This window comes from Bison bison, unplaced genomic scaffold (assembly GCF_000754665.1).
Source record: "Bison bison bison isolate TAMUID 2011002044 unplaced genomic scaffold, Bison_UMD1.0 scf7180017864158, whole genome shotgun sequence".
Taxonomy (NCBI): domain Eukaryota; kingdom Metazoa; phylum Chordata; class Mammalia; order Artiodactyla; family Bovidae; genus Bison; species Bison bison.
Genome location: NW_011494730.1, coordinates 4,470,105 through 4,483,281, shown reverse-complemented (window position 1 = coordinate 4,483,281; position 13,177 = coordinate 4,470,105). Strand labels below are relative to the sequence as shown.

The window sequence follows — 13,177 nt, the reverse complement described above, 5'->3', positions numbered from 1 at the left end:
TACAGATAGAAGTTTAAATTTTTTAGACACCTCTTGTTTGCTCTTCACCTAGGTTCTCCAGTTGTTAACATTTTGCCAAATTTCTGTAAGTCCATCCTTTGTATACAAACACACACACACACAGAGTTAACATCATTATTAATGCTGAACCACTTGAAGTTTCATGAGCCTCTTTACCCCTAAATTCCTCCGTGTTTATCTCCAGAGAACCAGGACATTCTCTTACATAAGCGTAGATCAAAATCAAGAACTTTAATACTGATACAATACTATTTATTATCTAATATGGATTTTATAATCAGATTTAACGGGTTTCATCCAAATCCATTATAGCATTTTCTTCCCACTGTAGTGTCAAGTCCAGGAACATGCATTATATTTAATTAGCATGTCTTGAAAAGTGAAAGTGTTAGGTACTCAGTCATGTCGGACTCTTTGCAACCCCATGGACTGTAACCTGCCAGACTCCTCTGTCCATGGGATTTTCCAGGCAAGAATACTGGAGTGGGTTGCCATTTCCTACTCCAGTGGATCTTTCCGACCCAGGGATCGAACGCTGTGTCTCTTGCGTCTCCTGTGTTAGCAGGCAGGTTCTTTACCATCTGAGCCACCAGGGAAGCCCTTTGGTCTCCTTTAATCAATAACCATTCCTCAGCTTTCTTTGTCTTTCATGGCACCAAACAAAGATGATCCTTCTGTATTGTCTTTGTGTTTTACAAATGAGACTTCAGTCTTCCTGAAATGCTTTGCTGTGAATGGCATGATGTTTATTCTGTCTGGGAACCCAGTTTCCCAGTACCATTTATTTAATATTCCATTCTTTCCCCACCAATCTACAATGCTAGTTCTGTTATATTAATTGTTATTTTTATTTAAGTCCATGTTGGGGCTCTGTATTCTGTTTTTGTTGTTGTTGTTCCTTGTTTTCCTATTCCTAGGCAAATGCTACACTATTAATTTCCATAGCTGTATTAGTAAGTCTTATTATCTGGTAGGGCAAGTCTCTCTATGTGTTGTTATTCTTCAGGAGTGTTTTGGTTTTTATGGTTTTCTGAACATTTCTAGAGTCACCTTGTCAATATTCTCACACATATATACACATAAAAGTAGTAGGGTTTTGAATCTACATGTGTAAATAATATACATCTTTTTGGTTTTAGAACTTCTTTAGTGTCGTCTAAAAAAAGTTATATAATTTTCTCTAGAAAATAAAGCACTCATCAGGAGTCCAGTTCCAGTTATTTGCAGTGGAAAAAATTGTAATATATTACATGCTAGCCCCAAACTCTCAACCAGTTTCCTAAAATGTAACTAAAACACCAATAATGTAAGTTCTAACCCATCATGTTAGGATGTGGCATGCTTCAGACATACCTTCCTGATTGTCAAACAATTAATACTGTGATGAATGAATAATTGCTCCACTCAAGGTAACATAGCTTCTCTGAGTGCTGTGCATGCATGTGTACATGCTTAGTCGTGTCCAACTCTTTGCAACCCCATAGGCTAGCCAGGCTCCTCTGTCTGTGGAATTTCTCGGGCAAGAATCCTGGAATGGGCTGCGATGTCCTTTTCCAAGGGATCTTCTTGACCAAGCGATTGAACCTGGGTCTCCTGCGTCTCCTGCATTGGCAGGTGGACTCTTTACCACTGAGCCGCCTGGGAAGCCCTCTGAGTGCCAGCAGTATTGAAAAATGCCATGTTCCCTTTGTTGACATTCACTTTGCTTTTCAGAACATCTCCCTGTGTTTCTGATGCTCTGTTGGTTATACGTAGAATGTAAGGAGAGAGACTTACGCTTTGTAAAGTTTGGATATTTAAAGTCTAACTGTTCTGTTGGGAAAATACTGACCAGGGAGATGTTCTATGGCACTGTGTCTATTCTGTGTAGTTTTTGGACTGCTCGTAGCTGGTATATTGAAATACAGTTATCTTGTTAGTACATTGACTTTATAATCAACCATCTTGCTTTTGGAAAAAAGACAAGTTTTGTTTCACTCTTTCCTATCCTTAACCTCCCATGTCTTTTATTTCTAGAACTGGGTTTATCCAGTTTGGGGTCTAGGAAGCCATACACGCATCTCTCGAATGCATGTGCCTATTTGCCAAGACACTAGCTCGTTGGGCACATTTTAGTCAGATAGAGTGACGCACGTCTTACCTTCTCTGTCTAGTTCTGCCCTCCATGTTCCACCCTTAGTGGCTGATTCTTAACCTCTTACCTTCCTTCACACTGCTGTCTTCCAGGCCCCATGATAAGTGAATCTTACTCTCCAAGCAGCTGTTCTCCCCTGCGCCCCCCCACTTTCAAACAATTGCATTAACTTTATTTCATTCTCTCCAGAAGATGAGGTTGAACCTTTTGTTAGATCTTTATAGAAGCTTGTGAACAGGTCTTATAAATAGTTATTATATAGTTCATTTTTTTTTCCCTTTGCCTAGTCCACTGTAGTTCCTGGTTTTCTCCTTCCACTTATGTTTCTGTGGTAGCCTTTGTTTCCGATGTTGTCCTGTCTCTCTTCAGCCTTAGAAAGTGCTCCTGCCTTCCATGCAGTTCTGCTTCTGCCTCGGGGCTGTGTCTCTGCTGTCCTCCATGCTGGCCACAGGCCCTCCTCAGTCTTGCTCAGCCAGTGTCAGATTTCAGGCACTTCTGTAGTGGGCAGGATTTATCCTCAGTCTTTTGATGCATAAAGTATTTATTTCCAGTTTCCTTTTTAAGTTTATCATTGACATCATGCACAGAGGTAAGCTTCACACTGTGCGGTGAAGTAGCTCAAAAGGAATGATTCTTCCATATCTTCCTTTTGAGTTGTTCTCCCTTGGACATCTCTACAATTCCGTGTTCATTTCTTGGGAAATGACGGCAGCATCAGGCTCTTCTCTCAGCTCCTTTATACGACGCAAAGGCCAGGCAGGCGCGCTTTCACTTGGCTTGGCTCTCTACACTGCTTCTCTGGTCTGAAGTTCTGGTACTTTAGCAGGGTCTTCTGAAACTTAAAGAGCAATCAGAAGATTGCTTTCTGTCTCTGCCTGTATATTTCCTAATTCATGGCTTCTGTGAAGCATCACATTTATCTTTTTTTATTATTCCACTCTTTAAGAATCACTAGCTTTTCATCTAGAGCTTTATGGTGTTCAAACAATGATGCATGCTTTAAGAGTTTCAGCCTCAGTAGGTATACCTGCTGGACACTGCTTCTCTGTTTACTACCATTATCCTGAGAGATCTCTTATGCCGAGAGACAAAGGACTCCAGATACTGTAAACACAGGCAGGTATTGTTTCTTCTGCTTTCAGTTTGGTGATTTCTTCTTCCCTTGCAAGTTTCCCTGCTAGGTGCCATCTTCAAGGAACACCTTTAAATGACCTGTCTCATATAATGTTCCTTGGGTGAAAGCCAACATTTCAGTTCTCTCAGCCCAGCTAGAAGATGAGCTCTTCCTGCTTGCATGGAGGTCATTAACTATTCAGAATGTGGCCCTAGATCTGGCTATGAAGAGGAGCCTGACTTAGGCCTTCCGAAGTGGGGGGCTTTCCTTTCATTGATGGTTGATACCACTTTGAACCTTTGAGGATGTGGGACAAAGGAGGCTTTTCAGTAACTTTCACGAGTCAGCCCCGGGACTGGTGCTTGTAGGACCAGCCTGTCCTCATAAGACCAAGGTTGGACACCGGCAGAGTGCAGGAGGACTCGGCCCAGGCCACATGCCCCCTGCACCAGTGTCACATCCTGGATGATGCCAGCCTACCTCTCCCCTCCTGCCATTTTTAAATCTCTTGTTTCTTAGCCATGAATGTCTTTGCATGCTAAGTCACTTCAGTTGTGTCCAACTCTGTGCAACCCCATGGACTGTAGCCCGCCAAGCTCCTCTGTCCATGGGATTCTCCAGGCAAGAATACTGGAGGGGGTTGCCATTTCCTTCTCCAAGGGATCTTCCCAGCCCAGGAATTGAACCAATGTCTCATGTCTCCTACATTGGCAGGCGGTTTCTTTACCACTAGGGCCACCTGGGAAACCTGTGAATGTCTTTAAACATCTTAAACACACTATTTTATTATTCTCTACCTGAAAATTGCAGTATCTGAAGACCGTGGGTCTTTGGATATCTGCTGACTCTGTTTCCTCATGATTTTGTTATTTTAGGCTGTAGACTTGGTTGGCTGTTTGTTTTTTAAGAATATGGTTTAGGAGTGATTGGAAGCCTGAGTTAAAAGTACCCTCCATGAAAGATGTGTGTCTGACTCTACCACATGCCTGTGGTCACCTCCAACCTTTAATACCTTGAAGATAAGATCTGTGTTTTAGAGCCATGCAAATAGTATGAATTTGGGCCACAAACTCACATGAGGACCTGTTTGTGATTATAGATTTTTAGAGGGAGTGTATTTCCACCTCCATCTAGTATCAGGGTGAAAGCAAACAAGTTTCTCATTGTCCTTTGTTGAGGAGTGGGGTTTGTTTGTAGATCATGCTTATATTTAGAGCATAGCCCTTTCAGGTTTCTAGCTTTTTGCTGGGATCTATTTGTGTGGTATAATAAAAATATATACATTTGATCTTTGTCCTGGATTCCTGGCTTAGAGCTCCTTGAGATTTCCCCAGTGATAAGGTTGTCTTTTCTTGTTCATAATGATCCCCTTTCAACCATACCTGAGGTTATGCTAATGAAGTTACCTGCAGGGTGAGGGCTGGTCACCAGAGGGACCAATCACATGGTTAGAAGGTTAGAACCTTCAGCCCCTTCCCCTGACCACGGAGGGACCAGGGGCTGGAGATTGAGTTTGGTGGTGTGTGCTCATTGCTGCAGTCATGTCTGACTCTTTGCGACCCCATGTACGGCAGCCTGACAGGCTCCTCTGACCATGGGATTTCCCAGACAAGAATTCAGGATGCATGCCCTCCTGCAGGAGATCTTCTTGACCCAGGGATCGAACTCATGTCTCCTGTGTTGCAAGCAGATTCTTTTACCCCTGAGCCACCGGGGACCAATGATGGGTCACCAAGGGCCAATGATTCAGTCAGTCGTGCCTACATAATGAAACTTAAATAAAACTCTGAAAGAAAGAGACCAAGGGAGTGTCCAGGCTGGGGATCACTGTGCTAGAAGCATTATTTACCTCACAATCCCAATTTATAGAAATGCTAGAGAGATTAGGTAATTTGTCCAGGATTATTCAACCACAGTTGAAATTCAAAGCCAGACTTCCTGATTCCAAAGCACATACAAGTTAGTATGATGTTTTTATCATCATTTCCTCATCTTGAAACCTCCGAGGCACAAATATTCCTGTTTTGCTAATTACTAAGAGATTAGTGATAGAAACTTTTTTTTAAATTGTTTTCCTTCTTTAGGAGGACAAAAGTAAACCAGATGTGAATTTGGAAGATATTCAGAATAAAGAGGAGGTTGATGATCCATTGATGATTCTAAAAGCAATTTTATTACAGGTAGAGTATATGTTTATGTTTGTGTTTATGTATATATCAGCTATATGATTTAGTTGGTAGAAGTGATATTGTTACTATTCATAGTCTTTGGGGGAAATTCTCTGTCTATTGAAAAAAAAATTTTATTAGAGGCTTTCTGATTATAAAAGAAATACTTATGAATGGTAGAAATTTTGAGGGGAAAAAATTGAAAGTATATAAAGAAAATAAGTTTAAACCAAATGTTTGGTTACTGTTAACACTATGATATATATTCTTTGCATTTTATTTCCTTTGTGTTTGTATAGATATGTTAGGATTGGGTTACAAGATTTCTTTGGGTGGTTACTTTAAATAGAATTGGGATATACTATATATACTTCTTTGGAATTTACTGTTTTCCCATATTATCCTTCTAATGTCTTTAGGACCTGAAGTTATGTCCCCTTTTTCATTCTGTACTGATAATACCTCAAGTATATGACTTGTTTTTTTTTTTTTAACTTTACAATATTGTATTGGTTTTGCCATATATCAACATGTATAATATCATAAGTGTATGACTTTTAATGTTTATCACGTACCCTGTTGTAAAGATGGTAGTCTCTTTTCATTTATTCATTCATTCTTAATGAACATTTTTTTCTCAGTTTCTTTCTAGGGACCTAGGCTGAATATTGGTCTATGGCTACTGTCTTAGTCTGCTAGTTCAGTTCAGTCACTCACTCGTGTCCAACTCTTTGCGACCCCATGAATCGCAGCACGCCAGGCTTCCCTGTCCATCACCAACTCCCAGAGTTTACTCAAACCCATGTCCATCGAGTCAGTGATGCCATCCAGCCATCTCATCCTCTGTCGTCCCCTTCTCCTCCTGCCCCCAATCCCTCCCAGCATCAGGGTCTTTTCCAGTGAGTCAGCTCTTCACATGAGGTGGCCAAAGTACTGGAGTTTCAGCCTCAGCATCAGTCTTTCCAATGAACACCCAGGACTGATCTCCTTTAGGATGGACTGGTTGGATCTCCTTGCAGTCCAAGGGACTCTCAAGAGTCTTCTCCAACACCACAGTTCAAAAGCATCAATTCTTTGGCGCTCAGCTTTCTTCACAGTCCAACTCTCACATCCATACGTGACCACTGGAAAAACCATAGCCTTGACTAGACGGACCTTTGTTAGCAAAGTAATGTGACATAATAAAATCCCACAGACCGGTGTCTTAATTAACAGAAATTTGCTTTCTCATAGTTCTCAGGCTGGACAAGGTGTCTGCAGATCTGGTTTCTTCTGAGGCTTCTCTGCTTGGCTCTTGCTGTGTCCTCATATGGCCTTTCCTGTGTTCATGTGCATCCCTGGTGTCTCTGTGGGTCCAAATTTCCTTTCTTATAAGGATGCTTGATTGGATAAGGGCCCACCCTTAAGGCCTCATTTTAACTTAGTCATTTCTTTAACTGCCCTATCCAAATATAATCAGTTAAAATTTTGAGAGGTAGGAATTCAACATATGAATTTTTGTGGTAAGAGGACAGATTTCAGCTCAAAATAGTCACTTCTTACCCCCTTTTAGAAGTTGTTTATAATTCAGAACATTCAGAAGAGACCAGTAGTTTTTTTTTGCATGAAAGTATTTCTTCTAAAAATCCCACATAATATCAGAAATTTACCAAATCTCTAAATACACTTTGGATATTGCTCTTGAAATGTTTAAACGTTACCACATAGAAAGTGGCAAAATTCAAGTTTTCTAAACTTAGGCTTAATCTATTTTAAAAAGCTTTTGATTTTTAAATAATTTTGGTTAATCCACCTACTTGTTTGGTGTTACAGGCCCATTTATTAATCCTGTTGGTCCCTTGAACTCCTAAGCATTGCACTTAAATCTTATCAGATTTTCTTAAATGACTTTTCTTTCTTTCATAAGGAGGAGAGTAATCTAATTCCCGTTGATCAGCTGGGCCAGAAACTCTTGAAGAAGATAGGAATATCTTGGAATAAGAAGTACCGAAAACAGTATGGACCACTGCGAAAGGTAGTCATGACATCCTTCTAGAAAGTTCCATCCCCAAGAAATTTTATTGTGATCTTGGCAACATGAATTTCTTTGCAGAAGGAAATTTAAATTAGGTAGAAATAGAATTAATATTTTTCTTAATGGTTAAAATTCAGTTAAATGACTTAGTAATTTATCATAGAATCAAGAATTAAGAAAGAGAAGAATAGAGAATGGGCTTTTAATCACAACAGCAAAAAATGTCACCAAGTTCATATTCTTTTTTTTTTAATTAATTAATTTTAATTGGAGGATAATTACTTTACAATATTGTGGTGGTTTTTACCATACATCAACATGAATCAGCCATGGGTACACATGTGTCCCCTATCCTAAACCCCCGTCCCCTGTCTCTCCCCATTCTATCCCTCTGGGTTGTTCCAGAGCACCAGCTTTGAGTGCCCTGCTTCAGGCATTGAACTTGCACAGGTCATCTCTCTTACATGTGGTAATATACATATTTCAATGCTGTTCTCTCAAATCATCCCACGCTCACCTTCTCTCATAGAGTCCAAAAGTCTGGTCTTCACATCTATGTCTCTTTTGCTGCCTTGCATAGATCGTCATTACGGTCTGTCTAAATTCCATATATATACATTAATATACAGTATTGGTGTTTCTCTTTCTGACTTACTTCACTCTGTATAATAGGCTATGTTTCATCCACCTCATTAGAACTGACTCAAATGCGTTCCTTTTTATAGCTGAGTAATACTCCATTGTGTATATGCAAAGTTCATATTCTAAGGCTTATCATCTTACTTACAGAAATGTCTTCTGGCATTCATCCACATTTCACTTGATCTTTCTTTGACACATAATTTTACTAAACTTGGCAGTCTGGTTTCCTCAACTGTAAGATGAGCAAAAGCTGGTAATGCCAGAATTGAGACAAAAACTTGACTGAAAACAAGCAAAGCAACAAAACACTTAGTAAACATTTGGAGCTATTTCTTGTAGAAGCAAGGTGCTTACGTGCTTCAGTCCGTGTTTAAGTTCATCTTTTAATTAGACCGCAGTTCATAAATGAAGTTATTGACCCTGAGTTCATGGACAGCCTTAGGTTTTCAATCAAAATGATTGGATCAGTGTTTCAGTATTTTACTATTATTAAGTATGTTATCAGCTGTGCAGGGGCTTTATTGTTTTGTTTTTAAATAAAAATATTCTTCATAAGTTTGAGGAAGTTAGCTTTTACTCATAGTTGACTGGTAGTTTATCTCTTTTTTTCCTTGAAGCTAATTTGTGCTTTTATTTGCCAATATAACTTAACTACAGTGGCTTGCAAACTTTTTTGACCTAAAAAGTACATTTTACATCACAGTCCAGTAAACACATACATACAGAATATCTATACTTATCTGTATATTAAGTTTATTGAGCAGTTTACAACAAAATTAGTAAGAAGGTACAGAAATTTCCCATATTCTCCTTCCCCACAGCATGCATAGGTGTTATCAACATCATTCATCAGGGTGGTTGGTTGGTTAGCTTGTTTTTCCTAAACCAAGGATGAACCCTATTGATGTGTTGTAATCACCAAAGTCCATAGTTCATCTTAGGATTCATTCTAATGAAGTAAGTAGTACTACATTCTGTTCGTTTGGAAAAAAAATGTATAATGACATATATCCATTGTAATAATGTCATACAAAGTATTTCCACTGCACTAAAAAATTGTATTCTGTGTATTCATCTCCCCTCACTTCCAGACTCCTAGCAACCACTAATCTTTTTATTGTATCCATAGTTTTGCCTTTTCCAGAATGGCGTAAATAGTTGAAATCTCTCCCTCTTTCAAAGCCTTTATATTTCTGTGACCACTCATGGCCCATGCATTCATGGGCTGGACAGACTCTTAAGTAGCAAACTTCCCCACTAAATATTGCAGCTTTCCTTCCAATATTGAACCTTGTCCCACTGGTCCTGCCCAACAGCCACATGAAGTGCAGAGGACATGTAGAGAGTATTTGGTCATAGGAAGGCCACAAGTTTTATGCCCCTTGTCTCAGTGAACCCAGATTCCTTTGGGTGTGTTACAAGCAGCTGATAGTTGTATCTTGAATAGAGGTTGGAGATTATCAAATGCTGTTTGTTTACATTTATTGATGTGACCACAGGGCTCTTTTCTTTTACTCTGTTAATGTAGTGAATTCTTTTGACTTTTTTCAATGTTAAAGCAAATCTCACATTTCTGGGATAAATCACATTTGATCATGACATAGTTATATGTATCTCTGTTGTTTATGTTGGGCTTCCCTTGCAGCTCAGTAAGTAAAGAGTCTGCCTGCAATGCAGGAGACCCGGGTTCAATTTCTGGGTTGGGAAGATCCCCTGGAGAAGGAAATGGCAAATATTTGGCTCATATTTTATTAAGATTTTGTGCCTATGTTTATGAGAGACATGAGTCTTTAACTTCCTTTTTTGTAGTATCTTTGTCAGGTTTTATTATCAAGAGTTACACACACACAGAAGTCACTCAGTCATGTCCAACTCTTTGCGACCCCATGGATTGTAGCCCACCAGGCTCCTTGGTCCATGGGATTTTCCAGGCATGAATACTGGAGTGGGTTGCCGTTTCCTTTTCCATATCAAAGTTAGGGAGGACTCAAAACAAATTGGGAAATTCTCACTTTTTTATATTCTTGAAAAGAATTTTTCTGAGGTAGATTATTATTTCTTAAATGTTTGATAAAGCTAGTTAGACCTGAAATGTTTTTATGGGAAGTTTTTTATATTATAGTTTTAATTTGTTTGTAGAGTTACTTACATTTTTATTACTTCTTGGATTGTCTTAGAAAATTGTATTTTTAAAAGAATTTGTCCTTTTATATATGGTGTCAAATTTATTGGCATGAAGTTGTTCAGAATATCTCATATTATCTTTTTTAGTGTCTGTAGGACCTAAAGTTCTTCATTTTCATTCCTGAAATTAGAAGTTTGTGTTTGCTCACTTTTTTCATAAGACTCTTTAGGGCTTATCAAATTTTTATAAAACAGCTTTTCAAAAAACAACTTTTACCTTTATTTTCTACTTCATGAAGTTTTCAACTTCATTGATTTCTGTTTTTAGTTATTTCTTCCCTTTCACCTCTGGGATTTAATTTAATCATCCTTCTCTAGCTTCTTGGGTTGGTATCTCAGTTGTTTTTTAAAACATGCTTTTAAATCATAATTTCCTTCTAAACGCTAATTTGTGCTCCATTGCCCAATCGTGTCCGACTTTTTGTGACCCATGGACTAGCCCGACCTGCCAGGCTCCTCCATCTGTGGGATTCTCCAGGCAAGAATACTAGAGTGGGTAACCATTGCCTTCTCCAGAGGATCTTCCTGACCCAGGGATTGAATCTAGGTCTCCTGCATTGCAGGTGGATTCTTTACTGTCTGAGTCATGGTCCTTACCTTCAAATCTACTTTGTTTGGTATTATTACCTACTTTGCACCAAGCTTTCTAATGCAAGTGTGTCTATTGTAAACAGTATGAAGTTGGTTTTTGTTGATTTTGGAAAATTGTGATTTTTAAGGAATTTAACCTCTTAAAGTGTCAAATTTGTTAGCATAAAGTTGTTTGAAATACTACCATATTATCCTTTTAATATCTGTAGGACCTATAGGACCCTATTTCATTTATGATATTGGTAATTTGTGTTTTTTAGATTTCTTTTTCATCAGGCTTGCTAAGAGTTTATCAAGGTTATTAACCTTTTCAAAGAAACAGCTTTGTATTTGTTTTTCTCCATCTGTTTTCTATCAAATAATAGAGTTTGATAGTCTCCCTTTTAATTAGAATGTTCAGTCCATTTATTTTTAATGTATCCATTTATATAGTTGAGTTGAATTCATCATCTAGCCATTTGATTTTTATTTGCCTCCTTTATTCTTTGTTCCTTTTTTTTCTTTCTTGCCTTTTGAATTAATCAAGTAATTTTTAATGTTTTATTTTTGTCTCCTCTGTTGACTTTTTGGCTGTAGTTCTTTAATTTTTTATTGTAGGTATTGCACTATACATAAGTTAGTATTGTAATGTACAGACCAATAGTGTAACACTTCATGTACCACGTAAGAGGCTTATAGTAGTATAATTCCATTTTCCTACTCATCCTTTTCTGCTGTTGTCTTGTATCTTACCGTTATTTGTAAATACACCATGTGTTTGTATGTATGTTTCCTTTAAACATTTAAATGACTTTTAAAGACATTAATGAAAAAAATCATGTTTTATTTTACCCATTCTGGTGTTTATTGTTCCTTCTTGCATGTCCAAGTTTACACCTAATATCCTTTCCCTTCAGCCTAGAGATCTTCCTGTAGTGTTTTTCTAGGCATCTAGAACTGCGGGCAAAAATATTCTCAGTTTTTGTTTGTCTGGTATTTTTATTTTGCTTTCATTTTTTTTTAATGGCATTCTTGCTGGGTGTAGAATTTTAGGTTAATAGTTTTTATTGGTTTTTTTCGGCACTTTAAAATGTCACTTTATTATGTTCTGGCTTCCTTTATTTTGACTGAGAAGTCAGTGTCACTTAAATGTAACATGTCTTTTTTTCTGTTTACTTTTAAGATCATTTCTTTATCTTTGGTCTTTAGCAGTTTAACAATAATGTGTCTTGGTATGGCATTCTTTGTGTTTATTTGCTTTGTATCTCCTAAGTTTTTTTATATCTGAGGCTTGAACTCTTTCTTCAGTTTTGGCCATTTTCAATTTATTTTTCTGCTCTACTATCTCTCTCTTCTTCAAAACGTACAGTTACATACATATTGGCTATTCAGTATTTCCTCACTGGTCGTAGATATTCTCGTAGGGTTTTGTGGGGGTTTTTTTCCCCCTTGGCTCCAATTTGGGTAATTTCCATTGACCTGTCTTCTGCTGTATCCAGTCTTCTATCAACCCCAGCCAGTGAATTTTTTTGTTTCAGTTGTCTTATTCAGCTGTAGATTTTTGACTTAGGTCTTTTAAAAATGCCTGTTTCTTTGCTGAAATTCCGCATTTGAACCTACTCTGTACATCCTTTCCTATAAATTTATGTATTTCAATAACTTTACTATTATAACATCGGGATTATTTCTGGGTCTATATTCACTTTTTTGTCTCTTGTGAATTGACTGTCTTATCTCTTTATTATGAATCACATTGTCCTATTTCTTTGCATGCCATATACTCTTATATTGCTTGTTGGACATTGTGGAAGATGTGTTTTAGAGGCTGTGGATTGTAAGAGTTTTTCATTATAATCTAACAGACCCTTAAGTAACTTGTAATCACCTTGATCCTGTGGAACCTTCATTTGGGGCTTTGGTAGGGTGGATCTGTTATAGTTTAGCTGACAGTCGTAGGGAGTAGCTGTTAGTCCTGGGGCCTGCATGGTCCTCCCTCTTAAGGCAGAGGTTAGCAAGCATGGGCAGACTAGGGATTGCTGCCCTATTTTGTACAACCCCCACCTAAAAATTCTCTTTACACTTTCAAACAGTTAACGTTTAAAAAGATGCTCAGGTTTGCCTCTTAGCCGACAAAGCCTAAAATATTACTGTCTGGCCCTTTACAGAAAAGTTTATCAATCCCTGACCTAAGACGGGACCCTTCTAGAATCTCAGTGGAAAGCCTGAGGTGTTTGTCGTATGCCTCAGACTTAGCAGAACTTCAGCTCCATGCTCTTCCTGTCCAGCAGCAGGGGGCCTAAATCTCTGCTCATATCTTGGATCTCCCAGCT

General features: G+C 38.3%; 1 protein-coding gene across 2 annotated transcripts in view; it reads left to right on the top strand.

Annotated features, from left to right (window-relative positions):
• Window positions 1–13,177, top strand: part of USP40 (ubiquitin specific peptidase 40) — an 81,543-nt gene that overhangs the window by 16,119 nt on the left and 52,247 nt on the right. For both annotated transcript variants that reach the window (XM_010841236.1, XM_010841235.1), the window contains exons 9-10: window positions 5,354–5,449; window positions 7,344–7,451. In XM_010841236.1, the coding sequence (XP_010839538.1) occupies window positions 5,354–5,449; window positions 7,344–7,451 (204 nt within the window). The remainder of the gene's footprint in view (window positions 1–5,353; window positions 5,450–7,343; window positions 7,452–13,177) is intronic.